This window comes from Pseudopipra pipra, chromosome 26, assembly GCF_036250125.1.
Source record: "Pseudopipra pipra isolate bDixPip1 chromosome 26, bDixPip1.hap1, whole genome shotgun sequence".
Taxonomy (NCBI): domain Eukaryota; kingdom Metazoa; phylum Chordata; class Aves; order Passeriformes; family Pipridae; genus Pseudopipra; species Pseudopipra pipra.
In genome coordinates, this window is record NC_087574.1 from 1,833,801 (window position 1) to 1,861,698 (window position 27,898).

The following is a 27,898-nucleotide window of genomic DNA, read 5'->3' on the forward strand; positions in this document are numbered from 1 at the left end:
TTCGGGGCTGAGAGAGTGGATTTGGGTCTGAGGAGGGTGGATTTGGGAGATTTGGGGCTTAAGGGGTGAATTTGTGTCTGGGGTAGATTTGGGGGGTAGATTTGGGTCTGAGGAAGGTGGACTTCTGTCTAGGTGGTGGATTCGGGGCCAAAGGAGTGGATTTGGGTCTGAGGAGGGTGAATTTTGGGCTGGGGTCGGTTGGGGGTAGATTTGGGTTTGAGAAGGGTGGATTTGGGAGTAGATTTGGGTGGACTTGGGGCTGGGGGACTGGATTTGGGGCTGAGGGGGATGGATTCAGGGCTGAGGGGGATGGATTTGTGGCTGGGGGGTGGATTTGAGGCACTTTCCCCTCACGCTCCAGGCCGAGGCAGGAGCGGGATGGCCGGGCCGGGCCGGGCCGGGCCATGGCGGCTCCAGCGCTGCCGTGACCGAGGGGCTGGAGCTGCGGGGAGCGGGGCCTGGGACCTGCCCGGGGCCACAGGAACAGGGCCCGGGACCCCTCCAGATCCCCCCGGATCCCCCCAGGGCTGGGGAGGAAGGCCCGGGGCACCCCCAGGGCTGAGTGATCTCTCCTTCCCCTCGAGGCAAGGCCTCAGCCCTCCCCATCTGTACTGAAGGCTTTACTAAATGTGCTGCTACCACACGAATAATTTATTTTTAAATCCTTCCCTTTTTTTTCTCCTCTATTTTTTTGGTTTGTTTTTAATAATTTTTCAGTTCCCTTGTCTCCGTCACAGGGGTGTTGGGCTAGCCCAGGGGGGATTCCAGCCCCAATTCCATGGCCAGTTTGGAGTCTTCCCGGCAAAAGTGCCCAGAGCCGAGCACAAGGTGGAAGAGCTGGAACCAAACCCCATTAATTTGCCTGCAAAATGCTGTGCCAATACTTCACTGAATAGTAAATCCACACAAAGCACAGCAGAAAGCAGGAGGCAGGTGGGGGTGAGGATGAGTAAGAAAATTGGGATTCTCTTAGTCAGGATCCAGCCTGGAAAAGTGAAGGCTCCAGGGTGACCTAATTGTGGCCTGAAGTGGGTCTACAAGAAACATGGAGAGAGACTACTTACTCCTTGATGCTGCAATTGCCTCAGCTTAAATCCTGAGAAGAAATTACATCTTGGAATTGTACAGTAAAACTACTTTTGGGGGGTATCTTTGTGCAGAAATGCACATATATATTTTAGATGGGATGGAAAAACATTCATTTAGGGTACAGGATTGTTACGGGGCAGCCTGACACATGACAGCATCCAGGGCTGCTCTTTATGGAATCTGTGGGAGGGAAAATCCTGGCAAAGCCACAGTAGGTTAAATCAAATGATTTTTTAATAAGTTCTTAAATAAATCAAACTTCGCATCTAAAAACACACTTTGCAAGCTTCCTTTTACCCAGGGGGAATGACTGGTAAAAGCTTTGGAGAATCCCTGCAGGTGATTGTGGGATCTGAACAAAAATACCTCAGTACCATGGTAAAACTGCTCATGGTGCTTGGGGGGTGGGTTCTGTGGGCCAGCCCCAGCACGAGCGTGGCAGTTTGGTCGAGGCCTTCCTTGGTGACCAGTTTGTAACCAAGGAAGGGCCCAGATTTACCCGGTATTCCCTACGATTTTTACGTAAGCCAGGCTGGTGAGGAGGGGGCACAGCATGGCCAGGTTTGAAGCTGGCTCCCTGCCAAGTCTCCAAACCATATCAAGGAGCCAGCCCTGAGCAGGGGATTTTCGTCTCACTCCATCTAGAAACACCATGGCTTATCTGGGGAGGCTTTTTGTCCAGGTTACCCAGCTTACCTGAGCAGGTACAGGCATTTCTCAGCACAACCCTCATGGCAACGACAGCAAGGGAAGCCCTGGCTTGTGAGGGTCATGATTTGGGTCCTGCTCCTCTGCTGTTGGAGTAGCTGAAATGAGGGCACAGAGAGGTGTCCCCAAATCCCCTGGGTTGTTGTAGCTCATTGCCAGCACTCAGCTCCATCACTGCTTGCACTCCTAGTGTCATTTATTGTGACCCTGATGTTTCCATTTTTCCCCCAAAAAGGGACGTTTTGCAATTTCTTGTCTGCACATTGGCTTGAAAGGAGCCAAGTCCAGAGTGGTCTTGGCCTCTCTGGAGCTGCTCCTGTGGTGAGCCAGCCCCGGGGCTGCCTCTGGCACTGGAACAGGCCCCAAGGCTGCCAGAGCTCAAGAAGTGTTTGCACAACACTCTCAGACACATGGTGGGATTGTTGGGGTGACTCATGCAGGGACAGGAGCTGCACTCGATGATCCTTGGGGGTCCCTTCGAGCTCAGGATATTCCATGGTTCATTCCTCCTGCAGTTTTCCTGGAGCAGTGTCTGACCAGCCTTGTGACACTTTGTTCCACCTGGTGACACTGAGTCACCTGGTGTCCACGGGCAGAACTGGCTCCCTTCCTTACTGAAGAGTAGCAGCAAAACTGGAGTATTTTGGAGTGTGATATAACCAATATCCATCACAATTTTTTTTATAAGTCCAGGAGACGAAATGTCTCCTGGTTTGTTCTCTCTTCACATTCTCCTCTGTACAGCCCCTGCTATCAGCCTCTTTTAAACCCATGGAGAGCTGACCTAACTGGTCCTGACCGTAAGAGAAGCAAGCAGCAGAGTCAAACAGAAACCTCTGTTCTCCCAGCAATCATCCTTCACCTCCCTGCCCTCTCACTCCCCTTCTGTGGAGCACTCACTCTCCACAAAGCACCAGCCAGACTGATGGAAAGGGAATTTGGAAGGAATTGCTGGGTGTCCTTCTGGTTCATTGCCTTGTGGTGTCAGTCAACCTTTCCAAAGCAGAAATGTTCCTGAGTGGTGAATTTCAGGGAGACTGCCCCTTGTATGTGGTAAAAATATGTTTCCAGGTGCAGAGGGATGAAGATAAAATTTGTTTTAGGGAGGGAAATTTGCCCTTGATTTCTCTTTGCAGGTCAATGAATTGTCTTGGGAACAGTTGGAGCTCAAAGAAGTTTTGTCTGATCTCAGTTTTGATGATGCCACTGAATTAGAGCAGCTCTGTCTTCACATCGTTTCCAAAAGTTTTGCAGTGTTTGATTAGGGATGAAATTTGAACTCCATGAGACACCACGTGCGTCATAAACAACATTTGCTTTTCTTCCAGATATGTAACAATGAAAGAAATGAGCAATAAACCTAATGTTGCTAAAATTAAGACCCCAAATATATGCTGGCTTTGGAGAAAAATTGTTTTCCTGTCAACTTATTGAGGTCATCTATATCTGGAACCAGTGGAGCTGCACGAGTATTTAGACAGAATAGCAGGTGTGTGCAGCAATTCCAGAACAACAAAAGGAATGAGCCCTCCCTGCAGGAACCCACATACGGCTCAGAGTCTCTCGAATCCATGGGAAAAAGCTGGAAGTGGAAGGCGTCTTACCAGCAGGAGTAGCTGTGGGACTGACAGTCTTTTGCACAGGCACAGGAAAAGTATTTCTCTAAGTGAAAATTGTTTTAAAGAAATAAGCCTAAGTCTTGTAGTAATGTGTTCAGACTTTTGTGCCAAGTGAGCCAGAGGTGTTGAACCCCAACTATAAGTAATTGGAGCATTATCATTATGTAAAACAAAGAATCTTTTTCATTTCAAACATGTTTTTCATTAAAATAAATAAAATTCTGTAGCGTGGTGTGACGAACGAAACTCAGAGGCAGGACAAGCAATGGGAAGAGGCACCAAGCTCACCAAATCATGAGGCTGAGGGGTTGGGGGGGTGTATTTGATAACAAATCCCTTGGAGCTGATCATTCCTCCTTATCTTCGTGCTGTTCAAAAACTGAGTTGTCAGAGTGGGGTTTAACCCACCAGCTCCATCCCAGGGGTTCAGTGCTTGCCAGTTCAAACCACAGTCCCACTGCTGGCACTGGACACCCGAGCACAGCCTCCCTCCCACACACACACGGGAACAGCCACACACACACACAGGCGCTTCCCCCGTCTCACAGGACACTCTGGCTGCAGAAAATGAGATGTATTCGTAAAGACAAACCAGCTGGACAAAAAGGGGCTGTGGGAAGGGACCCTGCCACACGAGCTGACCCCCTGGACATTGCAGCCCTGGCAAGGCTGCGCGCTCCGGAGCCTGCGCGGCGGCAGCGGCTGCTCAGGACACCTGGGGCTGCCTGGATCACCCCTTCCTATTCCCTAAGGAGGAGCTTTGGAGGGCCCAGGGCATCCCACCCCCCTGTTCCCAGGTCCCCAGGGAGTAGCTATGGGGGTCCTAACCCATCCCACCTCCCTCTTCCCACCCCCCTGTTCCCAGACCCCAGGGAGAAGCTTGGAGGGTCCCAGGGCATCCCACCCCCTCCCCCATTCCCAGGTCCCAGGGAGGCTCCTCAGGGTGTCCTGAGCACGGCAGCCGCCTGCAGCATCCTCTCTGCAGAGAGGGGTCACGGAGTCAGTGGCCCAGATTTTGGGGTGCTGGAGGCAGGGCAGCGTCCGGGCAGGAGCATCTTGGGGCTGGGCAAAGGCATTTCCTCAAGTTTCATCCACCTGGAATAACAGCAAGGAAATCACATCCATGGAAATAACATTCGAGGAAAGAGCCAAGGAAAGAGCAGTAAGGAAATAGGATCTAAGGAAATAACAGCCAAGGAACTGGGTTCCAAGGGAATAGCCAAGGAAATAACAAAAAGGAAGCAGCATCTAAGAAGATAACAGTTAAGGAAATATCACCCAAGCAAAGTCTCAGCAGTTCCTCTGTTGGAACAGGGGCTGGAGCACTGGCATCCCACTTACTTCTTCTCCACCTTCTTGCAGGTGAAGTTCTTCACATTCAGTCTCTTTCTGGGAGGCATCTGTGTTCCCCTGCTCTCTCTCTTTCTGGGATTCTTCTTCCTGTTTATCAAGCTCATCCATGATGTATTGAGCCAGCAGCAAATCCCCCTCGCTGAGCTCAGGAAAGCCCTGGGAAGTGCCATGGAAGAGAAGGATTGGGAGAGGTGAGGATGAGCAGGCAGTGCAGACAGACAGGCAGCACTGGCACCTGCTCCCTGCCCTTACCTCTACATCCTCTAACTTCTTGTACTTGTTCTTCCTCCACCTCCGTCGCAGAATTACAAGGAAACTGAAAACAAGAGAAAAAAACAGGAAAAGAAGCAGGCGGGTTTGGAGAGGGAGGGCAGCAGCAGGGCCAGCACCTCCCCCTGCTCAGGGGGCCTTTCAGGAGAGCCTAAGGAAGATTGGGAGCCCCAGCAGGGATTGCACTGACTGGCCAAGCTCATCCAAGCCATCCAGGGCCGAGCATCACTGGCACAGAGTGATGCTGGTTGGGATGTGCTCTGACATGTGTGCCCATTGCTCCACTCTGGGCTCCTTTGCTGGGTCTCTCCCCAAAGCAACGTGTTTTAAACACAGGCAGGGGAGTCTTTGGCAGCGGCTCCCGCATGGCTGGGGGGCCTGGGGATGAGTTGCTCTTCAGAGTAAAGACTGTTGGTGGCACAGCAGTGGCACGGGCAGGCAGTAATTAATTACCTTCTCCACACAGTGCACAGGCATCGGCAAAACACTGCACAGGGTCGGGAGCAGAGCTGGGGAAGGAGAAAGGGAGACTTGTAACATCAGAGTTTCCTTGTGATACTCTGCAAAACAACAGAGGCCAAAAGGTTCTTCCTCCAACCCAGCCCATTCTACACACGTGCAAGTCTGTGCCAGCAGCCACAATTTTTAAAAGAGTCTGTCCCCCCTTCCCAGTTTCCCTCTTCTCCCTGCCTCTGGAATGTGAATGAACACCCAGAGCTCTCCTAACCCCATTGCTGCATGGCTGAAGGCAGGAGAGCAAAGCAAAGCTGTGGAGAGTAGGGAAGGAGGCCAGGACAAGGTTCCCCCAAGCAGGCTGAACCCTGCTGAGCTGGGGGTGTGGATGCTGCCACAAGCTCCAGGGTTGGCCAAACATCTCCTGTGCTACTCGGCACGTGCATGGGGCTCCTCAATTGGGCTCTGCAGCTACAGAGCTTGACTGACAGCTGTGTCTCCAACAAGATACTGGCTTACCTTAAGGACACACATCACTGTCAGAGAAATGACAGCGAGGACAGACAGCAACACCACCAGTGTGATTGTGTCATCCAAGGCCTCTGGTTTCTTCTGGGACAAAAGGAGACAAGATCAGCAGGGGAGAGAGTTGCTCCTTCCATTCCCCATTGCCCTGAAGGACACATCCAGGAGTGCCCAGCAGCTCTCCTACCTTCCCTCTGTGTTTCTTGCCCTTCTCCAAGGCTGTGCGTCTGGAGATGTTCTCATCTATTGGGCACTGGCCCATGAAAGCAGAGGCTCCCTCGTTCTCTTGTCTCTTGCTGAGCAGACTTAGAAGCAGCTCAGTCTTGGAGACTATCTTGGCACAGGCCAGCTGCAGCCTGGGCAGGCTGCAGTCCTTCCTCAGGGCTTGTTCTACATGGGCAAGGAATATCTGCAGGCCTTCATCCGGCACCAGGTGATGGTAGCCTGTGATTTCAAAGACATCTTCTGGAACCGGTAAAACGTCTGGCCCCTCAGGGCTACCTGGCTTGTTGAGGGACCTGAACTCTTCCTCTTCTTGCTTCCAGGCTGTCTCCATGGTGTCAGGCAGGAGGGGGAAGTGCCCACCTCGAGAGGAAGGCTCTCCTTCAGCCCTGTCCTCTACCCTGCTGATTGCAGCGGGGCCGTTGTTAACCAGTGGGTCAGACAGAAAATCCAGGTTCCTGTTTAGACCCTGCTGGGCTTTGCTTTCTCTGCCTGTGGGCTCTCCCTGGGCTTTGGCAGGGCCCAATGCTTGAGAGAAAAGCGGATTTTGGCCAACCCAATACTGGCTGTTGGTCTTCTTGTGCTCTCTCTTGTTCCAAATGTAGTTCTGCCTTGGAGACAGAGCTACATCCACACCTTTGTGGTGTCCAGAGACGGAGTCTTCATCAGTGGGGTTTAACCCACCAGCTCCATCCCAGGGGTTTAATGACTGCCAGTTCAAATGGGAGTCCCGCTGCTTTTGCTGGCTGGCCTTCTTATTGTGCTCTTTCTGAGTCCACCCATAGTTCTGCATTAAAGATGGTGCTTCCTCCTCCTCTTCTGCCTTGTGCAGATTATTCCTGAGCTCAACCATCAGCTCATCATCAGCTGTTTTGCCTTCCTGCCTGGAGAGGTGCTCAGGGGGATATGAATCTGATCTGGAATCCTTGAGGCTGCTGACATCCCCCTCAGTGCTGCTCAGGGTCAGGGCAACCCCAAGAGTTACAGTTCCATGGTCTCCCAGCAAAGGCTGCTTGGCCCTGAGGTTCAAGACTGGGCTGCTCTTTGCTTTTCCAGAGGGCTCCACTTCCATTACTTCTCCCTGTGTCTGTGCCACAGGACCTGTGTGAGCTGGAGAACACCAAGACAGCAGATCAGCAACTCGGCACAAACACAGGGGCAGAGGTTTACCCTGAGCAGCAGGAGCTCCTCTCTGAGACAAGGGAGTGGGTGAGGGGAGTGGTGGATGTGTTGGGGAGGGGAGGAGACTCCTTAAATCACTCTGATTGTCCCCTCAGGGCAGAACAGGAGAGGTTTCTTTTCTGGTGTCTCCCAGGGCTCTGTTTGGATGGGAGGGAAACATCCCAGGGAAATGGGTTTGCTGTTGGAGACTCTCCCACAGCTCAATGTGAGCCAGTGCTGGGTTTCTAAATTCCCCAGAAATCTTTGAAACTCCGAGTGAGCCTGGCAAGAGAATCAAGCCTGCCATGGGATTGTGGAATTCACCTGGAGCAGGAGCTGCAGGCTGTGCCTGGGCTGGGGCAATGGCTGGGTGGGGTGGTTGGTCACCCCGAGACTCTGCAGGAGCCAGTGAAGAGAGAGAGAGCCCAGAGTGAAGATCAGCCCAGGGGCTGCTGAGGCACTGACAGTGTTTGGTGTTCATGTAATGCCCTGCAAAGCACATGGGGGCTCCTGCCCTCTCTCCTGCACATGGGCAGGGGGGTGACACAGAGCCTGCAGAGCCTGTTGAGGGGCATCCACGCTCCTTCTGGGTCTTGGGCTTCCCAGGGTGGGTTTGGGGCAGGTTGGGGCCCACGTCACTGTGCCAGAGCAGCACAAACACTGCTGCACCCTTTGGCCACGCGTTTGCTGGGTCTGGGACCCCTCTGGCCCCTGAGCTGTGACTGGCCAAGCTATGGTGGCACTGGAAAGGCTCAGGAGGTTCTCAGGGGAAATTGGGGGTTAGAAGCAGTGCCTGGGAAGGGCACGGGGCAGGCCTGCTTTCCTTGGCCACATGCACAGGGTGGGTTGGAAGCTCCTGTGTTTGTTTAGCCCAGAGAGCTCTTTCTTATCCAGACAGTATTTGACACACCAGATATGTGTAATGACCAGGAACTTTCCAACCTGTGCTTGTTCCAAGTCTTCTCCAAGGGGAGATCAGGAATTGCCCCAAAACGGGGCCGTGCTGCAGCATCTCCTCAAGCTGGAGGCAACTGGGCACATTTGAGGGCTACACCAAGCTCAGCAGGACACCTACCAGCACACTGGGCACTGCTGCTGCTGCACAGGTTCTCGCAGAGGAACTGGATGGTCCTGCACGGGGTCTCGGTGCTGGCATGCTCCTGGCAGAGGCAGCAGGCCACATCCTTGGGCAGTTTGCTAAAGACAAGAGGTTATTGATTGGAGGAAAACCCAGCGTCCCAATCCATGTCTCTGAGGCCATGGGGGGCAACACACAGATAAGGCCTGGGGGATGTGCTTCCATGTCTGCCACAGCTCTGGAAAACTTCCCTCACGTGAATCCCAAAACATCAAACACGTGATTTTTCCTTTGAAAGTGGAACTGGTCCCAAAAAAACATTTGAGAGAGAAACAGACCCACCGTGATCTAAACCCCCCTTTGAAATTCTGCCTTGGAGCTGGGGAGGTTGGGAGGTTCCCGCAAGTCAACAGGAACCCTAAAGCTTCCTGGGGTTGTTGTGATTTAGTGGCAGAGGGATTTGTTTCCCAGGCAGACCCCCTGTCTCAGCACTGAGGCTCTGCTGGTGGCTGGCCCTCAGTCCCACCTACTCACAGGGTTTCCAAGTGCACTATTGTCTGCAGGAGCAGCAGCAACGTCTGCGGAGTCACTTGAGTTGCACTCAGGTCCCTGCGAGCATTTCAAAGACCACATTCAATTTTCAGGTGACATTCCCACAGCTCTGCTCTGAGAGCAAGCCCAGGCCCCTGAGGAGCGTGGGGGTGCTGGCAGAGGGATCCACTTCTGCCTAATCAAAGACAAGCCATTCAAGACCCGACCGGCCTTCTGCTTTGCCCTGCTCCAAACCATGGCCTGGCAATCAGGAGGGGACCCTGCAGCTCTCGGGGCAGACAGATGCCAACAGAAAGGATTCTCCAGCTCCAAACCCTCCTGCTCTTCCCTGGGGGCAGCTCCAGTCCGTGAAGGAGGCAGGAGCCCTGGACTGCTGCCACCAGTGCTCAGGCAGCACTGGAGTATTCCCAGAGCCCTCTGGCCACTCTGTGGCCCCAGACCTGGAAGGTCTCTCGTTTCTGAAAGTTTCTGTCCCAGCTGCTTGGGTGCTTTGCAGCTGGGGACACACCACAACTGATTGGACTTGTTCTGCCAGTGCCAGGGACAGTTGTGCCTCCAGCACAAAGAGGCTGGGAGAAGAGGGAGGTTTGCTCCTGGATCTCTGCTTCCTGAGAACAGGCCACTGGAGAGACACAAAGATCTCTGTTGATCTGCTCCAGAGGAGTCAATACTTACAGATAGTTGAGTGAAGGCAGCTTGAAGAATGCTGGGTCAGCAATCACGGTCAGGGGGTTGTGGCTTAGGATCCTGAAAAAGCAGCAGAGAGCTGTGAGGGGTGATGGGAAGGACGTGAGCTCTGTGGGTCAGGGCAGGTGGGGATGGCCTGGCTGGTTCAAGGAAGCCCTGGAGAAGAGAAGCAGGTCGAGGGAAAGGGGCTTTCCGGCTGCAGACTCCTGGTGCTCCCTGGCTGACATCCACAGTGGGATTCAGTACTTTACACAGGGCAGAGCAGCTCTGCCCCACTGTCCCTGCGGGGTCTGGCTCTGATGGGCCTTTGGACCTTGTCCCACTTACAGCTCCTCTAGAAACTGCATCCCGTGCCATGCCTGGAAAGTGCTGCTGTGGATCTGTGTGAGGCCATTCCCACTGAGGTTTCTGGGGAAAGAGAAGATGACAGAAATCAATTGGGTCTGTCCTACAGGATGCAGGGGCAAAGAAGGATCCCTTTGCAGGAAATGTGCTTTTACCAGGGGACATTTAGTGACCGTGCTGAAAACAGGAGCATTTTCTAACACAGAAAGGGTTCTAAACAGAAAGACTTCACTAAAGACACCACAAAGAAACTTCCTGACTCACAGAAGCCTCAGGAAAGGCAGTGGCTCAAAAGCACCTTCCTCAATCAACAGGATCCTATTGGCAGACAAGTCCCTGTTGCAATGAGAAGACAAAATGTTCATTCCATGGGCACTGTCCTTTTGACTTGCATTTGCAGCCTGGAAGCCGGGAGGACAAAGGCCACTTGCCCAGGGCTGGGCTGAGCAGCAGGGCCCCAAGGGAGGGGGAGGCAGTAGCCCGGCATGATGGGCAGGGGCCGGTGCTTACAGGTGCTTCAGCAGGAACAGCCCCTCCAGGGAATGGCTCTTCACTGCCTGCAGCTCATTGTCCCTGAGGACTCTGCAATGACACAAACGGACAATGGTCCAGCAGCCGCTCCACCGCAGGCAATGGCATGTTCCTGGGAAAATACCCTGCAGCAGCTTTCCTGAAGCAACTCTTGGGGTCCCTGCAGGGATGGTCCCCACTCATGGCCAGCAGGCCCTTGCTCCTGGCTGGAGCTGAGCGGAGCCTGATCCCTGGGCAAACAGCCCCGGGGATGGTCCCGTGCCTGGCACACAGCTCACGGCATTTCTTGGCATCCTGGGAAGGCCTGGGGAGTCACAGCCCTCCGTGCGGAGCAGCCCAACTTTGACTTCACTTGGGAAGGAGTTCTGTGGTGCTGCTGCTCCAAAACCAGACCAAAGGATGGGAAACAGCCCAACTGCGGGCATTTGAAATGCTGCCTGGCACTTACAGAGTCTCAGTCCAGGGGTATTCCTTCCATGCTTGTTCATCCAAAGTAGCAATGGAGTTGCCAGTGAAATCTCTGCAAAGGAACAACAGACAGCGTTACCCCTGAGGAAAAGCCCTTCCCCTGCCCATTTGGCTGCTGAGCTGGAAGTGGGATTTCCCTGGAGAAGGCACGGCTTGGCCAGCCTGGCTTCACCCTCCCAGTGCAGCACAACCCCCCAAAGGCACCGTGTCTCCTGGCAGTGACTCTGCCGGCTGTCCCGGCTGGGCTTTCCAGCAGTAAGAAGGCAGTGAGCAGGGGAAGCTGGGGGGGTGTGTGGGGCAGGCAGGACTCACAGGACGGTGAGGGCCCGTCGGCGGGTGGCCGGGGGCACGGTGGCCAGGCCGGCGTGGCGGCAGTCCAGCAGTCCACGCCTCTGGCAGCGGCAGGGGTGCGGGCAGAGCTCCTTGGACTCTCCTGGGCAGGGAGTCACTGCCAGCAGCAGGGCCAGCAGGAGCAGAGCACACACGACACGTGTCGGCAAGTCCATGGCGAACCACGACTGGCTGGAGTCGCCTGGGATGCAGAAAGAAGGGCTTGCCTTGGTGGTGTTCGTGTCACAGTGGGGATGCTGATGTCACAGTGGGGATGCTCTTGTCACAGTGGGGATGCTGATGTCACAGTGGGGATGCTCTTGTCACAGTGGGGATGCTCTTGTCACAGTGGGGATGCTCTTGTCACAGTGGTGGTGCTGCATCAGAGCTCACAGCTGGACTGGAGTTCAGGCGAGCCTGTCACCAAAAGACTCTGCCACAGAGCCATAAACCCATGGAATCCTGGAATGGATTGACTTGGAAGGGGCCTTAAGGCTCATCCAGTCCCCCCTGCCCCTTCCATGGGCAGAGGCACTTTTCACTAGAGCAGTTTGCTCCAAGTCCTGTCCAGTGTGGCCTTGAACACTTCAGGGACAGGATGGGGGAGCCACAGCTTCTCTGGGCAATCTGTGCTGGTGCCTCAGCACTCTCACAGGGAAGAATTCTCCCCCAATACACGATCTAACCCTGTTCTCAGTCAGTGTGAAGCCATTCTCATTTGGATTGGGTTTGCGTGGGCAGGTTTTGGGAGTGGAGGGGAGGCTACAGGGGTGGCTTCTGTGAGAAGCTGCAGGAAGCTTCCCCCATGTCCAGCTGATCCAATGCCAGCCAGCTCCAGGGTGGACACGTCTCTGGCCAAGGCTGAGCCAATCTGAAATGGAGGTAATGCCTCTGGGATAACATCCTTCAGAAGGGAAAAAATGTTATTGCACAGATGTAATTGCAGCCAGAGTAGAGTGAGAATCTGTGAGGGGAACAGCTCTGCAGACCCCAAGGTCAGAGGAGAAGCAGGGGCAGGAGGTGCTCCAGGCTCTGGAGCTGAGATTCCCCTGCAGCCCCTAGTGAAGACCCTGCTGAGGCAGCTGTGCCCCTGCAGCCCAGGGAGGACCATGGGGGTGCAGAGATCCACCTGCAGCCTGTGGAGGAGCCCACGCTGCAGCAGGTGGATGCCCGAAGGAGGCTGTGAACCGTGGGAAGCCTGTGCTGGAGCAGGGAAAGGACTCTGGCTCCTGTCCCTGAGCAGTGGCCGAACAAGGTGGGATGAACTGACCGTGTCCCCCATTCCCGTCTCTCTGCGCCGCTGGCGTGGAGGAGGCAGAGCCCGGGAGGGAGAGAGGGACGGGGGAAGGTGTTTTTAAGATTTATTTTACTCCTCATTATGCCCCTCTGATTCTGTTGGCAATACATTGAATTACTATGCCCAAGCTGAGCCTGTTTTGCCCATGACGGCAATCGCTGAGTGATCTCTCCCTGTCCTTAACTCAGGAACCTTTCTTTCCCTGTATTTTCTCTGCCCTGTCCAGTGGCGCAGGGTGGTGAGAGAGGGGCTTTGGAGGGCACCTGCCATCGAGCCGGGGTTAACCCACCACACGAGTGCTCTGGGAGACCGAGGGGAGCTTTGGAAAACCGGGGAAAGCTCGACATTCCCGCCAGGAGAGGCTGAGGGAGCCGCAGCCCCGCAGGGCGGGAAGCGTTGGGACCATGAGAGGCGGCAGCTCCACCTGAGCGTGGCAGCACCGGGAGGGACCCCCGTCCCAAAGAAGCCGAGGGGAGCTTTGGGAACGGCGGCCAAAGCCCAAAAGCCCCCCAGCAGCGCCAGCAGAGGCGCCGCGGCCTCGGCAGGGAAGCGCCGCAGCTGCGCCTCAGAGGCAGCTCCGCCTCAGCGCGGCGGCCCCGGGAGCCGCCCCCCCCACGCCCTCAGCACAAAAGCGCGGGCAACCGGGTCGGGCCGGGCCGGCTCGGGCAGCGCTTGGGCACGGCGGGCTCCAGGCACAGGGGCACAGCACCACGGAGGGGGGAAAACGCCACCAACACCATCCAGGCCAACCGGGGACCTTGTCAGCTACACCGGAGCCCTGAGTGCCACGTCCAGGCCTTCCTTGAACACTCCGGCAATGGGGACTCCACCACTCCCTGGGCAGCCCGTGCCAAGGACTGACCACCCTCGCCATGCACAAATTCCTCCTCAGGTCTCTGTTTCCTCTCTCATATACCCTGACAACTATTGGAAGCCTATTCAGAGCCACATTTAACAAAGCTGTCTCACAAGGTTGTGCCTTAACCCTCTCTGAGATGATGGCCCTGCTCGATGACACCAGCCCCTCAGGCAGGGTCAGTGTCCAGCTGGTGTCAGAAATCCTCTCACCTCGGAAGCCCTTTTTGCCCTGCAGGAGCTCAGGAGTCACAAAGTCCTCCAGAGCTGCAGGGAGGGACGAGGCTGCCTGGAGGAGTGAGACAGGAGCCTCTGAGCGGTGGGAAATACCCTCGCCCAAAAACTTCCCAATTGTCACTCCTGAACATTTCCCTCCTCTCCCAGGGGTTCCCCGGTCCACCAAGAGCTCCCTCTCCGTTTCCACCGCTCAGTTCAGCTCCCAAGGGTGTGCAGGGGCATCAGGAGTGAAAAGTCTCCAACCATCAGCCTGGGAGCCAGGCGGGTGTGAGGGAGCAGGGCAAAGGGATGCCAGGAATGGAAACAAGTCCCTGCTTGGGGCAGCAGCAAATCCCCTCCCAGCCGGTCTCACCTTCCCAGGAGGTGGTTTTGCACCTTGAGGGCTGGGACAGTGATGCTGTGGATGAAGGTCTGTCCAGGTGTGAGGAGTTCCCCAGGGTGAATCAATCCACCCACGCTGGTTGAGAGGGTCCCCTGGGACGCTGCCCTGAGGGCCAAAGGAGTCCAGGAAGACTGGACATTCTCCAAGAGGGAAACCTTAGGGCACAGGCAGGAACAGGCTGTGCCCATGTGCCAGAGGACAAGCTGGCAGAGAAGCACAGCAGCTGAGGAGGGAGCTTTGGCTGGGACTGAGGGAAAACACAGAATTTACAGCTTTGGAAGAAGGGGCAGCAACGCAGGAGAACGGTGAGGATGTCCCCAAGTTATGCAGGGAGAAAGTTAGAAAGGCAAAAGCCCAGCTCCAACTTAATTTGGCCACTGCTGTAAGAGAGAACAGAAAAAGCTTTTACAAAGACATCAACAAAGAGAGGAGGAAAAAGGGGAATCTCCATTTTTTATTGGATGCAGGGGGAAACATTGGCACAGAGGATGAAGAAGAGACTGAGGGCTTGATGCCTTCTTTGGGGTGCCCACAGCCTCCTCTGTGGGGAGGGATAAGTGCGCCGGCTCTGGGGGTTCACTGCAGTGACTGGCACAGGCACCTCGTCCTGGGCTGCCGGCACTGCCCCACTGTGGCTGCTTCCCTGGGCTGCTTTGGGCTTCCCTCTGCAGGAAGAGCAAGGAAATAACAGTCAAGGAAATAGCATCCAAGGAAAGCCTTGGCAGTTCCTGGACTGGAACAGGAGTTAGAGAACAAGCATTGCCATTGCTCTTCCTTCCTCCTCACCTCCCTGAAAGTCTTCTCTTCCTCACGTGCCTTCTTTCTGTTGTATCGCTTTCCGGAATGCTTTTTCCTTGGCATCAAGGACATCCATGATGTACTGAACAAAGAGCAACTCAGCTTCGCTGAGCTTGGGCATTCTCTGGAAAGTGCCACGAAGAGGAATGACTGGGAGAGGTGAGGATGAGCAGGCAGTGTGGGCAGAGGGGCAGCCCTGGAATGTGCTCCCTGCCCTTCCCTGCTCTACAGCCTCTCCCTGGCTGTACTCCTTCTTCCTCCCTCTCCACTGAAGTTTCTCAAAGAACCTGAAGAAATCCAAAGGGAAAATAAGGATCAAAAGTGAAGGCAGCTGTTGATGGTGGTTGAGGGCAGAAAGGCTGGGTGTGCCCTGCCCTGTCGGGGAAGCAGCCACTGGAGGAGTCGGGAAGTGACATTTCCAGCAGGGCAAACCATTGGAGTTTGCAAGGGAGATGGGGGAAAAAAAGGCTTTTGGGCATCATCTCCACAGAATTCCCTGCTGCCAGTCCATGAACAGGGAGGTTTGGCCAGGGAGGGCAGCAGCAGTGCCAGCACCTCTCCCTGCTTCTGGCAGGTGTTTCAGCAGAGCCTGAGGAATTTGGGGAGCCCCAGAAGGGACAGTGCTGGCTGGCGTAGCTGGGAATGAGCCCTGGGTGGGAAAGGCATCTGGAAAGGATGGGAGTAAGTTCTTTAAAAGCCTCTGTGGGGAGCAGGGCAGGGAGAAATAGGGCAGAGCCGTCCCCAGAGGAGAGTCTTGCTGGGAACTGGAGCAGAGAGGGATTTCCTTGTGGTGGCAGCAATGTGGGACCCCCCGAGCCCAACCCCACCCCAGCAGAGGTGCAGAGAAGGGCTGGTTGGGATGTGCTCTGACATGTGTGCCCATCGCTCCCACTCTGGGCTCCTTTGCTGGGTCTCTCCCAAAAGCAACGTGTTTTAAACACAGGCAGGGGAGTCTTTGGCAGCGGCTCCCGCATGGCTGGGGGGCCTGGGGATGAGTTGCTCTTCAGAGTAAAGACTGTTGGTGGCACAGCAGTGGCAAGAGCAGGCAGTAATTAATTACCTTCTCAGCAATGATTTCCTACGGCATTGGGGTTGGGAACCATCTGCACAAGATCCGAAGCACAACTGGTGAAGGAGAAAGGGAGACATGTAACACCAGAGTTTTCTTGCCATACTTTGCAAAACAAGAGAGGGCAAAAGCTGTCCTAACCCCATTGCTGCATGGCTGAAGGCAGGAGAGCAAAGCTTTGCTGTGGAGAGTCAGGAAGGATGCCAGGACAAGGTTCCCCCAAGCAGGCTGAACCCTGCTGAGCTGGGGGTGTGGATGCTGCCCCAAGCTCCAGGGTTGGCCAAACATCTCCTGTGCTACCCGGCACGTGCACAGGGCTCCTCAACTGGGCTCTGCAGCTACAGGGCTTGACTGACAGCTGTCTGTCAAAGGAGTTATTAGCTTACATGGAGGACACACTTCAGCATCACAAAAACAGTGGTGACGGCAGACAGGAGTACCACAAACGATATTTCTTTGTCCCTGGGCTGTCGTTTCTGGAGGGAGGAAAGGAGATAAGATCAGCAGGGGAGAGAGGGTTGCTCCTTCCATTCCCCATTGCCCTGAAGGACACATCCAGCAGTGCCCAGCAGCTCTCCTACCTCCCTTCTGTGTTTCTTGCCCTCCTCCAAGGTTGTGTGTCTGGAGATGGTCTTTTCCATAGGACACTGTCTCGTGAAAGCAGAGGCTCCCTCGCTCTCTTGTCTCTTGCTGAGGAGATTTAGAAGCAGCCCAGTCTTGGAGACCATCTTGGCACAGGCCAGCTGCAGCCCGGGCAGGCTGCAGTCCGTCCTCAGGGCTCGCTCCATGTGGGCCATGAACACCCGCAGGCCTTCGTCCGGCACCAGCAAGCGCAGGGAACGATCGACCGTGGTTTCAAAGTCCTCTCCTGGAACTGGCAAAACGTCTGGGCCCTCAGGGCTACCTGGCTTGTTGAGGAGCCTGGAGCCTTCCTCTTGTTGCTTCCAGGCTGTCTCCATGGTGTCAGGCAGGAGGGGGAAGTGCCCACCTCGAGAGGAAGGCTCTCCTTCAGCCCTGTCCTCTACCCTGCTGATTGCAGCGGGGCCGTTGTTCACCAGCGGGTCAGACAGAAAATCCAGGTTCCTGTTTAGACCCTGCTGGGCTTTGCTTTCTCTGCCTGTGGGCTCTCCCTGGGCTTTGGCAGGGCCAAACACCTGGTAGAAAAGTGGATTTTGTCCAACCCAATACTGACTGTTGGTCTTCTTGTGCTCTTTCTTTTTCCAAATGTATTTCCTTATTGGAGATGGAGCTACATCCACACCTTGGTGGTGTCCAAAGACAGAGTCTTCATCAGTGGGGTTTAACCCACCAGCTCCATCCCAAGGGTTTAATGTCTGCCAGTTCAAATGGGACTCCATCTGCTTCTGCTGGCTGGCCTTCTTATTGTGCTGTTTCTGAGTCCAACCATAGTTCTGCTTTGAAGATGGGGCTTCCTCCTCCTCTTCTCTATCCTCCACATCCTCCATCCCCATGGTTTTCTCAGTCTGTTCCACAGCATCGTGGTAGTCTTGAATATTGACAGACCTGGAGAAGCGACGGCCCTTTGCTGTGGAGTGCGAAGGGGAGTGTTTTGAAGGCAGTGTGGATACTTTGTGGTGTCCAGAGTCGTCCTCAGGGGGGTTTAACCCACCAGCTTCATCCCAGGGGTTTAATGCCTGCCAGTTCAAATGGGAGCCCTTCTGCTTTCGTTCCCAGACTGTGATTGACTTTTCCTCCACATCCTTCTCCCTGACAGGCTGGGGCTGGCGTGAGACGATGCTTTTCACAGTCATGATGCTTTTAGCCTTGGGCAGATTATTCTTGACCTCAACCATCAGCTCATCAGCAGCTGTTTTGCCTTCCTGCCTGGAGAGGTGCTCAGGGGGATATGAATCTGATCTGGAATCCTTGAGGCTGCTGACATCCCCCTCAGTGCTGCTCAGGGTCAGGGCAACCCCAAGAGTTACAGTTCCATGGTCTCCCAGCGAAGGCTGCTTGGCCCTGAGGTTCAAGACTGGGCTGCTCTTTGCTTTTCCGGAGGGCTCCACTTCCATTACTTCTCCCTGTGTCTGTGACACAGGACCTGTGTGAGCTGGAGAACACCAAGACAGCAGATCAGCAACTTGGCACAAACACAGGGGCAGAGGTTTACCCCGAGCAGCAGGAGCTCCTCTCTGAGACAAGGGAGTGGGTGAGGGGAGTGGTGGATGTGTTGGGGAGGGGAGGAGACTCCTTAAATCACTCTGATTGTCCCCTCAGGGCAGAACAGGAGAGGTTTCTTTTCTGGTTTCTTCCAGGGCTCTCTTTGGATAGGAGGGAAACATCCCAGGGAAATGGGTTTGCTGTTGGAGACTCTCCCACAGCTCGATGTGAGCCAGTGCTGGTTTCTAAATTCCCCAGAAAGCTTTGAAACTCCGAGTGAGCCTGGCAAGAGAATCAAGCCTGCCATGGGATTGTGGAATTCACCTGGAGCAGGAGCTGCAGGCTGTGCCTGGGCTGGGGCAATGGCTGGGTGGGGTGGTTGGTCACCCTGAGACTCTGCAGGAGCCAGTGAAGAGAGAGAGAGCCCAGAGTGAAGATCAGCCCAGGGGCTGCTGAGGCACTGACAGTGTTTGGTGTTCATGTAATGCCCTGCAAAGCACATGGGGGCTCCTCCCCTCTCTCCTGCACATGGGCAGGGAGGTGACACAGAGCCTGCAGAGCCTGTGGAGGGGCATCCACGCTCCTTCTGGGTCTTGGGCTTCCCAGGGTGGGTTTGGGGCAGGTTGGGGCCCACGTCACTGTGCCAGAGCAGCACAAACACTGCTGCACCCTTTGGCCACGCGTGTGCTGGGTCTGGGACCCCTCTGGCCCCTGAGCTGTGACTGGCCAAGCTATGGTGGCACTGGAAAGGCTCAGGAGGTTCTCAGGGGAAATTGGGGGTTAGAAGCAGTGCCTGGGAAGGGCACGGGGCAGGCCTGCTTTCCTTGGCCACATGCACAGGGTGGGTTGGAAGCTCCTGTGTTTGTTTAGCCCAGAGAGCTCTTTCTTATCCAGACAGTATTTGACACACCAGATATGTGTAATGACCAGGAACTTCCCAACCCGTGCTTGTTCCAAGTCTTCTCCAAGGAGAGATCAGGAATTGCCCCAAAACGGGGCCGTGCTGCAGCATCTCCTCAAGCTGGAGGCAACTGGGCACATTTGAGGGCTACACTAAGCTCAGCAGGACACCTACCAGCACACTGGGCACTGCTGCTGCTGCACAGGTTCTCGCAGAGGAACTGGATGGTCCTGCACGGGGTCTCGGTGCTGGCATGCTCCTGGCAGAGGCAGCAGGCCACATCCTTGGGCAGTTTGCTAAAGACAAGAGGTTATTGATTGGAGGAAAACCCAGCGTCCCAATCCATGTCTCTGAGGCCATGGGGGGCAACACACAGATAAGGCCTGGGGGATGTGCTTCCATGTCTGCCACAGCTCTGGAAAACTTCCCTCACGTGAATCCCAAACCACCAAAAATGTGATTTTTCCTTTGAAAGTGGAACTGGTCCCCAAAAAACATTTGAGAGAGAGAAACAGACCCACCGTGATCTAAACCCCCCTTTGAAATTCTGCCTTGGAGCTGGGGACGTTGGGAGGTTCCCGCAAGTCAACAGGAACCCTAAAGCTTCCTGGGCTTGTTGTGATTTAGTGGCAGAGGGATTTGTTTCCCAGGCAGACCCCCTGTCTCAGCACTGAGGCTCTGCTGGTGGCTGGCCCTCAGTCCCACCTACTCACAGGGTTTCCAAGTGCACTATTGTCTGCAGGAGCAGCAGCAACGTCTGCGGAGTCACTTGAGTTGCACTCAGGTCCCTGCGAGCATTTCAAAGACCACATTCAATTTTCAGGTGACATTCCCACAGCTCTGCTCTGAGAGCAAGCCCAGGCCCCTGAGGAGCGTGGGGGTGCTGGCAGAGGGATCCACTTCTGCCTAATCAAAGACAAGCCATTCAAGACCCGACCGGCCTTCTGCTTTGCCCTGCTCCAAACCATGGCCTGGCAATCAGGAGGGGACCCTGCAGCTCTCGGGGCAGACAGATGCCAACAGAAAGGATTCTCCAGCTCCAAACCCTCCTGCTCTTCCCTGGGGGCAGCTCCAGTCCCTGAAGGAGGCAGGAGCTCCAGACTGCTGCCACCAGTGCTCAGGCAGCACTGGAGTATTCCCAGAGCCCTCTGGCCACTCTGTGGCCCCAGACCTGGAAGGCCTCTCGTTTCTGAAAGTTTCTGTCCCAGCTGCTTGGGTGCTTTGCAGCTGGGGACACACCACAACTGATTGGACTTGTTCTGCCAGTGCCAGGGACAGTTGTGCCCCCAGCGCAAAGAGGCTGGGAGAAGAGGGAGGTTTGCTCCTGGATCTCTGCTTCCTGAGAACAGGCCACTGGAGAGACACAAAGATCTCTGTTGATCTGCTCCAGAGGAGTCAATACTTACAGATAGTTGAGTGAAGGCAGCTTGAAGAATGCTGGGTCAGCAATCACGGTCAGGGGGTTGTGGCTTAGGATCCTGAAAAAGCAGCAGAGAGCTGTGAGGGGTGATGGGAAGGACGTGAGCTCTGTGGGTCAGGGCAGGTGGGGATGGCCTGTCTGGTTCAAGGAAGCCCTGGAGAAGAGAAGCAGGTCGAGGGAAAGGGGCTTTCCGGCTGCAGACACCTGGTGCTCCCTGGCTGACATCCACAGTGGGATTCAGTACTTTACACAGGGCAGAGCAGCTCTGCCCCACTGTCCCTGCGGGGTCTGGCTCTGATGGGCCTTTGGACCTTGTCCCACTTACAGCTCCTCTAGAAACTGCATCCCGTGCCATGCCTGGAAAGTGCTGCTGTGGATCTGTGTGAGGCCATTCCCACTGAGGTTTCTGGGGAAAGAGAAGATGACAGAAATCAATTGGGTCTGTCCTACAGGATGCTGGGGCAAAGAAGGATCCCTTTGGAGGAAATGTGCTTTTACCAGGGGACATTTAGTGACCGTGCTGAAAACAGGAGCATTTTCTAACACAGAAAGGGTTCTAAACAGAAAGACTTCACTAAAGACACCACAAAGAAACTTCCTGACTCACAGAAGCCTCAGGAAAGGCAGTGGCTCAAAAGCACCTTCCTCAATCAACAGGATCCTATTGGCAGACAAGTCCCTGTTGCAATGAGAAGACAAAATGCTCATTCCATGGGCACTGTCCTTTTGACTTGCATTTGCAGCCTGGAAGCCGGGAGGACAAAGGCCACTTGCCCAGGGCTGGGCTGAGCAGCAGGGCCCCAAGGGAGGGGGAGGCAGTAGCCCGGCATGGTGGGCAGGGGCCAGTGCTTACAGGTGCTTCAGCAGGAACAGCCCCTCCAGGGAATGGCTCTTCACTGCCTGCAGCTCATTGTCCCTGAGGACTCTGCAATGACACAAACAGACAATGGTCCAGCAGCCGCTCCACCGCAGGCAATGGCATGTTCCTGGGAAAATACCCTGCAGCAGCTTTCCTGAAGCAACTCTTGGGGTCCCTGCAGGGATGGTCCCCACTCATGGCCAGCAGGCCCTTGCTCCTGGCTGGAGCTGAGCGGAGCCTGATCCCTGGGCAAACAGCCCCGGGGATGGTCCCGTGCCTGGCACACAGCTCACGGCATTTCTTGGCATCCTGGGAAGGCCTGGGGAGTCACAGCCCTCCGTGCGGAGCAGCCCAACTTTGACTTCACTTGGGAAGGAGTTCTGTGGTGCTGCTGCTCCAAAACCAGACCAAAGGATGGAAAACACCCCAACTGTGGGCATTTGAAATGCTGCCTGGCACTTACAGAGTCTCAGTCCAGGGGTATTCCTTCCATGCTTGTTTACTCCAAGTAGCAATCGAGTTGCCAGTGAAATCTCTGCAAAGGAACAACAGACAGCATTACCCCTGAGGAAAAGCCCTTTCCCTGCCCATTTGGCTGCAGAGCTGGAAGTGGGATTTCCCTGGAGAAGGCACGGCTTGGCCAGCCTGGCTTCACCCTCCCAGTGCAGCACAACCCCCCAAAGGCACCGTGTCTCCTGGCAGTGACTCTGCCGGCTGTCCTGGCTGGGCTTTCCAGCACTAAGAAGGCAGTGAGCAGGGGAAGCTGGAGGGGCTGTGTGGGGCAGGCAGGACTCACAGGACGGTGAGGGCCCGTCGGCGGGTGGCCGGGGGCACGGTGGCCAGGCCGGCGTGGCGGCAGTCCAGCAGTCCACGCCTCTGGCAGCGGCAGGGGTGCGGGCAGAGCTCCTTGGACTCTCCTGGGCAGGGAGTCACTGCCAGCAGCAGGGCCAGCAGGAGCAGAGCACACACGACACGTGTCAACAAGTCCATGGCGAACCACGACTGGCCGGAGTCACCTGGGATGCAGAAAGAAGGGCTTGCCTTGGTGGTGTTCGTGTCACAGTGGGGATGCTGATGTCACAGTGGGGATGCTCTTGTCACAGTGGGGATGCTGATGTTACAGTGGGGATGCTCTTGTCACAGTGGGGATGCTCTTGTCTCAGTGGTGGTGCTGCATCAGAGCTCACAGCTGGACTGGAGTTCAGGCGAGCCTGTCACCAAATGACTCTGCCACAGAGCCATAAACCCATGGAATCCTGGAATGGATTGACTTGGAAGGGGCCTTAAGGCTCATCCAGTCCCCCCTGCCCCTTCCATGGGCAGAGGCACTTTTCACTAGAGCAGTTTGCTCCAAGTCCTGTCCAATGTGGCCTTGAACACTTCAGGGACAGGATGGGGGAGCCACAGCTTCTCTGGGCAATCTGTGCTGGTGCCTCAGCACTCTCACAGGGAAGAATTCTCCCCCAATACACAATCTAACCCTGTTCTCAGTCAGTGTGAAGCCATTCTCATTTGGATTGGGTTTGCGTGGGCAGGTTTTGGGAGTGGAGGGGAGGCTACAGGGGTGGCTTCTGTGAGAAGCTGCAGGAAGCTTCCCCCATGTCCAGCTGATCCAATGCCAGCCAGCTCCAGGGTGGACACGTCTCTGGCCAAGGCTGAGCCAATCTGAAATGGAGGTAATGCCTCTGGGATAACATCCTTCAGAAGGGAAAAAAAGTTATTGCACAGATGTAATTGCAGCCAGAGTCAAGTGAGAATCTGTGAGGGGAACAGCTCTGCAGACCCCAAGGTCAGAGGAGAAGCAGGGGCAGGAGGTGCTCCGGGCTCTGGAGCTGAGATTCCCCTGCAGCCCCTAGTGAAGACCCTGCTGAGGCAGCTGTGCCCCTGCAGCCCAGGGAGGACCATGGGGGTGCAGAGATCCACCTGCAGCCTGTGGAGGAGCCCACGCTGCAGCAGGTGGATGCCCGAAGGAGGCTGTGAACTGTGGGAAGCCTGTGCTGGAGCAGGGAAAGGACTCTGGCTCCTGTCCCTGAGCAGTGGCCAAACAAGGTGGGATGAACTGACCGTGTCCCCCATTCCCATCTCTCTGCGCCGCTGGCGTGGAGGAGGCAGAGCCCGGGAGGGAGAGAGGGGTGGGGGAAGGTGTTTTTAAGATTTATTTTACTCCTCATTATGCCCCTCTGATTCTGTTGGCAATACATTGAATTACTATGCCCAAGCTGAGCCTGTTTTGCCCATGACGGCAATTGCTTAGTGATCTCTCCCTGTCCTTAACTCAGGAACCTTTCTTTCCCTGTATTTTCTCTGCCCTGTCCAGTGGCGCAGGGTGGTGAGAGAGGGGCTTTGGAGGGCACCTGCCATCGAGCCGGGGTTAACCCACCACACGAGTGCTCTGGGAGACCGAGGGGAGCTTTGGAAAACCGGGGAAAGCTCGACATTCCCGCCAGGAGAGGCTGAGGGAGCCGCAGCCCCGCAGGGCGGGAAGCGTTGGGACCATGAGAGGCGGCAGCTCCACCTGAGCGCGGCGGCCCCGGGAGGGACCCCCGTCCCAAAGAAGCCGAGGGGAGCTTTGGGCACGGCGGCCAAAGCCCAAAAGCCCCCCAGCAGCGCCAGCAGAGGCGCCGCGGCCTCGGCAGGGAAGCGCCGCAGCTGCGCCTCAGAGGCAGCTCCGCCTCAGCGCGGCGGCCCCGGGAGCCGCCCCCCCCACGCCCTCAGCACAAAAGCGCGGGCAACCGGGTCGGGCCGGGCCGGCTCGGGCAGCGCTTGGGCACGGCGGGCTCCAGGCACAGGGGCACAGCACCACGGAGGGGGGAAAACGCCGCCAACACCATCCAGGCCAACCGGGGACCTTGTCAGCTACACCGGAGCCCTGAGTGCCACGTCCAGGCCTTTCTTGAACACTCCGGCAATGGGGACTCCACCACTCCCTGGGCAGCCCATGCCAAGGACTGACCACCCTCGCCATGCACAAATTCCTCCTCAGGTCTCTGTTTCCTCTCTCACACACCCTGACAACTATTGGAAGCCTATTCAGAGCCACATTTAACAAAGCTGTCTCACAAGGTTGTGCCTTAACCCTCTCTGAGATGATGGCCATGCTCGATGACACCAGCCCCTCGGGCAGGGTCAGTGTCCAGCTGGTGTCAGAAATCCTCTCACCTCGAAAGCCCTTTTTGCCCTGCAGCAGCTTGGGAGTCACAAAGTCCTCCAGAGCTGCAGGGAGGGACGAGGCTGCCTGGAGGAGTGAGACAGGTGGCACTGAGCAGCAGAAAATGCCCTCACCCAAACACATTCCAGGTGGCACTCTTGAACATTTCCCTCCTGTCCCAGCGTTGCCTAAAAGCGGCACATCAAAGAAACTTCTAAGACTCAATTTGTGAGTTGTAGAAATCAGGCAGGCTTTAATCAGCTCTGAGATGCATCACTCATCATTTTGCCAAAATGCACCTGCTTAAAAAGGAACTGGGTGTTGCCTGGCTGGGGGCCTCAGTTCCCCTCCTCATTGTTTCCTTCAATCACTTGGCTCAGCTAAAGGGAGTTTCTATCTTGTACATACTCTCAGTTCTTATACATTTCTGAATTCCAATGTCACGCGGGGTTCCCAGGGCCACCAAGAGCTCCCACTCTGTTCCATCGCTCTGTTCAGCTCCCTGGGCTTTCACAGAGCCCAACACCTCATCGAAAAGCTGTTTATGTCCAACCCAATCCTGGCTCCCTCTCTCCTTGTGCTCTTTGTTTGTGCTTGAGCTTCAGGACCAACCACAACCTTGTCAGCTAGAACAGAGCACTGAGTGCCACGTCCAGGCCTTCTTTGACCACCTCCAGGGATGGGGACTCCCACTCCCTGGGCAGCCCATGCCAATGCCTGAACAGCCCTTCCATGCAGCAATTCCTCCTGATGTCTGGGTCACCTTCTTGAAAAGCTTCTCTCCGTCACTTGACTTCTTCCTAATGTGTCTTCTTCCAGAATGCTTTTTCCTTGGCAACAAGGACATCCCTGGTGTATTGAAGGAACAGCAACTCGGCTTCACTGAGCTTGGGCACACCCTGGAAAGTTCCCAGAGCTCTCCTAACCCCACTGCTGCATGGCTGAAGGCAGGAGAGCAAAGCAAAGCTGTGGAGAGTCAGGAAGGATGCCAGGACAAGGTTCCCCCAAGCAGGCTGAACCCTGCTGAGCTGGGGGTGTGGATGCTGCCCCAAGCTCCAGGGTTGGCCAAACATCTCCTGTGCTACCCGGCACGTGCATGGGGCACCTCAACTGGGCTCTGCAGCTACAGGGCTTGACTGACAGCTGTGTCTCCAACAAGATACTGGCTTTTACAGTAAGGACACACATCACTGTCAGAGAAATGATGGCGAGGACAGACAGCAACACCACCAATGTGGTTGTGTCATCCACAGGCTCTGGTTTCTTCTGGGACAAAAGGAGACAAGATCAGCAGGGGAGAGAGGGTTGCTCCTTCCATTCCCCATTGCCCTGAAGGACACATCCAGCAGTGCCCAGCAGCTCTCCTACCTCCCCTCTGTGTTCCTTGCCCTCCTCCAAGGCTGTGCATCTGGAGATGTTCTCTTGTAGAAGACGTTGGCCCCTGAAAGCAGAGGCTCCCTCATTCTCTTGCCTCTTGCTGAGCAGCAAGACTTAGAAGCGGGTCAGTCTTGGAGACCATCTTGTGCTGAGGAGCCAGAGTCTGACTGGGAATGTTTTAAAGCCTGGAGAGAAATTTATGGCGCATGACAGGACTCTATCTTATGGACTTGCTTGTTTATATCCAGTTTTAAACACTGTTTGCTGTGTTTTCCTCATATGACTGTATTAACCCCATTTTCCTGGATAGCCCGGGGCATGGCCAGGCTTGCCCAGAGCTGTTTTCCTGCCATAAGTCGTTCGCTCCCTCATTTTCCCGCTCATCCCGCACTGATGGGCTGAGCAGTGCTGCAGTGCGGGTGAGTCCCCATTGGGCCCTAATGCCCGACTCCTCCCACGCTCCTCCTCCCTTCCCGAGTTCTCCTATCCTGTTATGCCCTGGGGTGTCAATCTCATGCTCCTCCCCTGTTGTTTCAAGCCCTTCTGACCCCAGACTCTATGTAAGTCCCTGCTCTGCCTCAATAAATTGCCATTGCACCGCAACCTTCTGCCTTGTTGAGCTCATTTGTGCAGTGTTGCGGTCCCATTCCCTCACCCACCGGACCGTTGTCTGGCACCAGGGGATGATGGACCACGATTTCAAAGACCTCTCCTGGAACCAGCAAAACATCTGGGCCCTCAGGGCTCCCTGGCTTATTGAGGAGCCTGGAGCCTTCCTCTTGTTGCTTCCAGGCTGTCTCCATGGTGTCAGGGATGAGAGGGAAGTGCCCACCTCGAGAGTAAGGCTCTCCTTCAGCCCTGTCCTCTACCCTGCTGATTGCAGCGGGGCCGTTGTTACTGCAGCAGGGCCGTGTCTATTCACGGGACCTGTCGCCGGCCCAGACGCAGGGGAGCCTTGAGCCCCTGACGAGCGGCAGCTCCACCTGAGCGTGGCAGCACCGGGAGGGACCCCCGTCCCAAAGAAGCCGAGGGGAGCTTTGGGAACGGCGGCCAAAGCCCAAAAGCCCCCCAGCAGCGCCAGCAGAGGCGCCGCGGCCTCGGCAGGGAAGCGCCGCAGCTGCGCCTCAGAGGCAGCTCCGCCTCAGCGCGGCGGCCCCGGGAGCCGCCCCCCCCCCGCCCTCAGCACAAAAGCGCGGGCAACCGGGTCGGGCCGGGCCGGCTCGGGCAGCGCTTGGGCACGGCAGGCTCCAGGCACAGGGGCACAGCACCACGGAGGGGGGAAAACGCCACCAACACCATCCAGGCCAACCGGGGACCTTGTCAGCTACACCGGAGCCCTGAGTGCCACGTCCAGGCCTTTCTTGAACACTCCGGCAATGGGGACTCCACCACTCCCTGGGCAGCCCATGCCAAGGACTGACCGCCCTCGCCATGCAGAGACACACTTTAAGGCTGTGTGTCTGGAGATGGTCTTTTCCACAGGACACTGTCTCGTGAAAGCAGAGGCTTCCTCGCTCTCTTGTCTCTTGCTGAGGAGATTTAGAAGCAGCCCAGTCTTGGAGACCATCTTGGCACAGGCCAGCTGCAGCCCGGGCAGGCTGCAGTCCGTCCTCAGGGCTCGCTCCATGTGGGCCATGAACACCCGCAGGCCTTCGTCCGGCACCAGCAAGCGCAGGGAACGATCGACCGTGGTTTCAAAGTCCTCTCCTGGAACGGGCAAAACGTCTGGGCCCTCAGGGCTACCTGGCTTGTTGAGGAGCCTGGAGCCTTCCTCTTGTTGCTTCCAGGCTGTCTCCATGGTGTCAGGCAGGAGGGGGAAGTGCCCACCTCGAGAGGAAGGCTCTCCTTCAGCCCTGTCCTCTACCCTGCTGATTGCAGCGGGGCCGTTGTTCACCAGCGGGTCAGACAGAAAATCCAGGTTCCTGTTTAGACCCTGCTGGGCTTTGCTTTCTCTGCCTGTGCTCTCCCTGGGCTTTGGCAGGGCCCAACGCCTGGGAGAAAAGCAGATTTTGTCCAAATTTTGCCTCTCTTCTTGTGCTCTTT

The 27,898-nt window shown here is 55.8% G+C and overlaps 2 protein-coding genes and 1 long non-coding RNA gene across 3 annotated transcripts; all 3 read right to left on the bottom strand.

Moving 5' to 3' along the window:
• Positions 1–2,783: 2,783 nt before the first annotated feature.
• Positions 2,784–11,567, bottom strand: LOC135402808 (leucine-rich repeat-containing protein 37A-like). The gene is made up of 14 exons (XM_064636269.1): positions 11,374–11,567; positions 11,042–11,113; positions 10,573–10,644; positions 10,327–10,398; positions 10,045–10,125; positions 9,706–9,777; positions 9,013–9,087; positions 8,476–8,597; positions 6,205–7,349; positions 6,012–6,104; positions 5,493–5,548; positions 5,022–5,085; positions 4,758–4,925; positions 2,784–4,511 (listed from the first exon to the last, which is right to left on the bottom strand). Exons 1-14 carry the CDS (start codon positions 11,565–11,567, stop codon positions 4,497–4,499), a joined length of 2,301 nt encoding a protein of 766 aa, XP_064492339.1. The 3' UTR covers positions 2,784–4,496.
• Positions 11,568–14,578: 3,011 nt separating this feature from the next.
• On the bottom strand, positions 14,579–22,320 carry LOC135402809 (leucine-rich repeat-containing protein 37A2-like). Its single transcript, XM_064636270.1, has 12 exons — positions 22,127–22,320; positions 21,794–21,865; positions 21,325–21,396; positions 21,079–21,150; positions 20,797–20,877; positions 20,458–20,529; positions 19,765–19,839; positions 19,226–19,347; positions 16,611–18,100; positions 16,416–16,505; positions 16,021–16,085; positions 14,579–15,247 (listed from the first exon to the last, which is right to left on the bottom strand). The coding sequence occupies exons 1-12, from the start codon at positions 22,318–22,320 to the stop codon at positions 14,971–14,973; spliced, it is 2,682 nt and encodes an 893-aa protein (XP_064492340.1). The 3' UTR covers positions 14,579–14,970.
• Positions 22,321–24,711: 2,391 nt separating this feature from the next.
• LOC135402867 (uncharacterized) lies at positions 24,712–27,182 on the bottom strand. Its single transcript, XR_010425243.1, has 2 exons — positions 25,847–27,182; positions 24,712–25,744 (listed from the first exon to the last, which is right to left on the bottom strand). It is a non-coding gene; the product is annotated as an uncharacterized LOC135402867 (long non-coding RNA).
• Between the last annotated feature and the right edge of the window lie 716 nt (positions 27,183–27,898).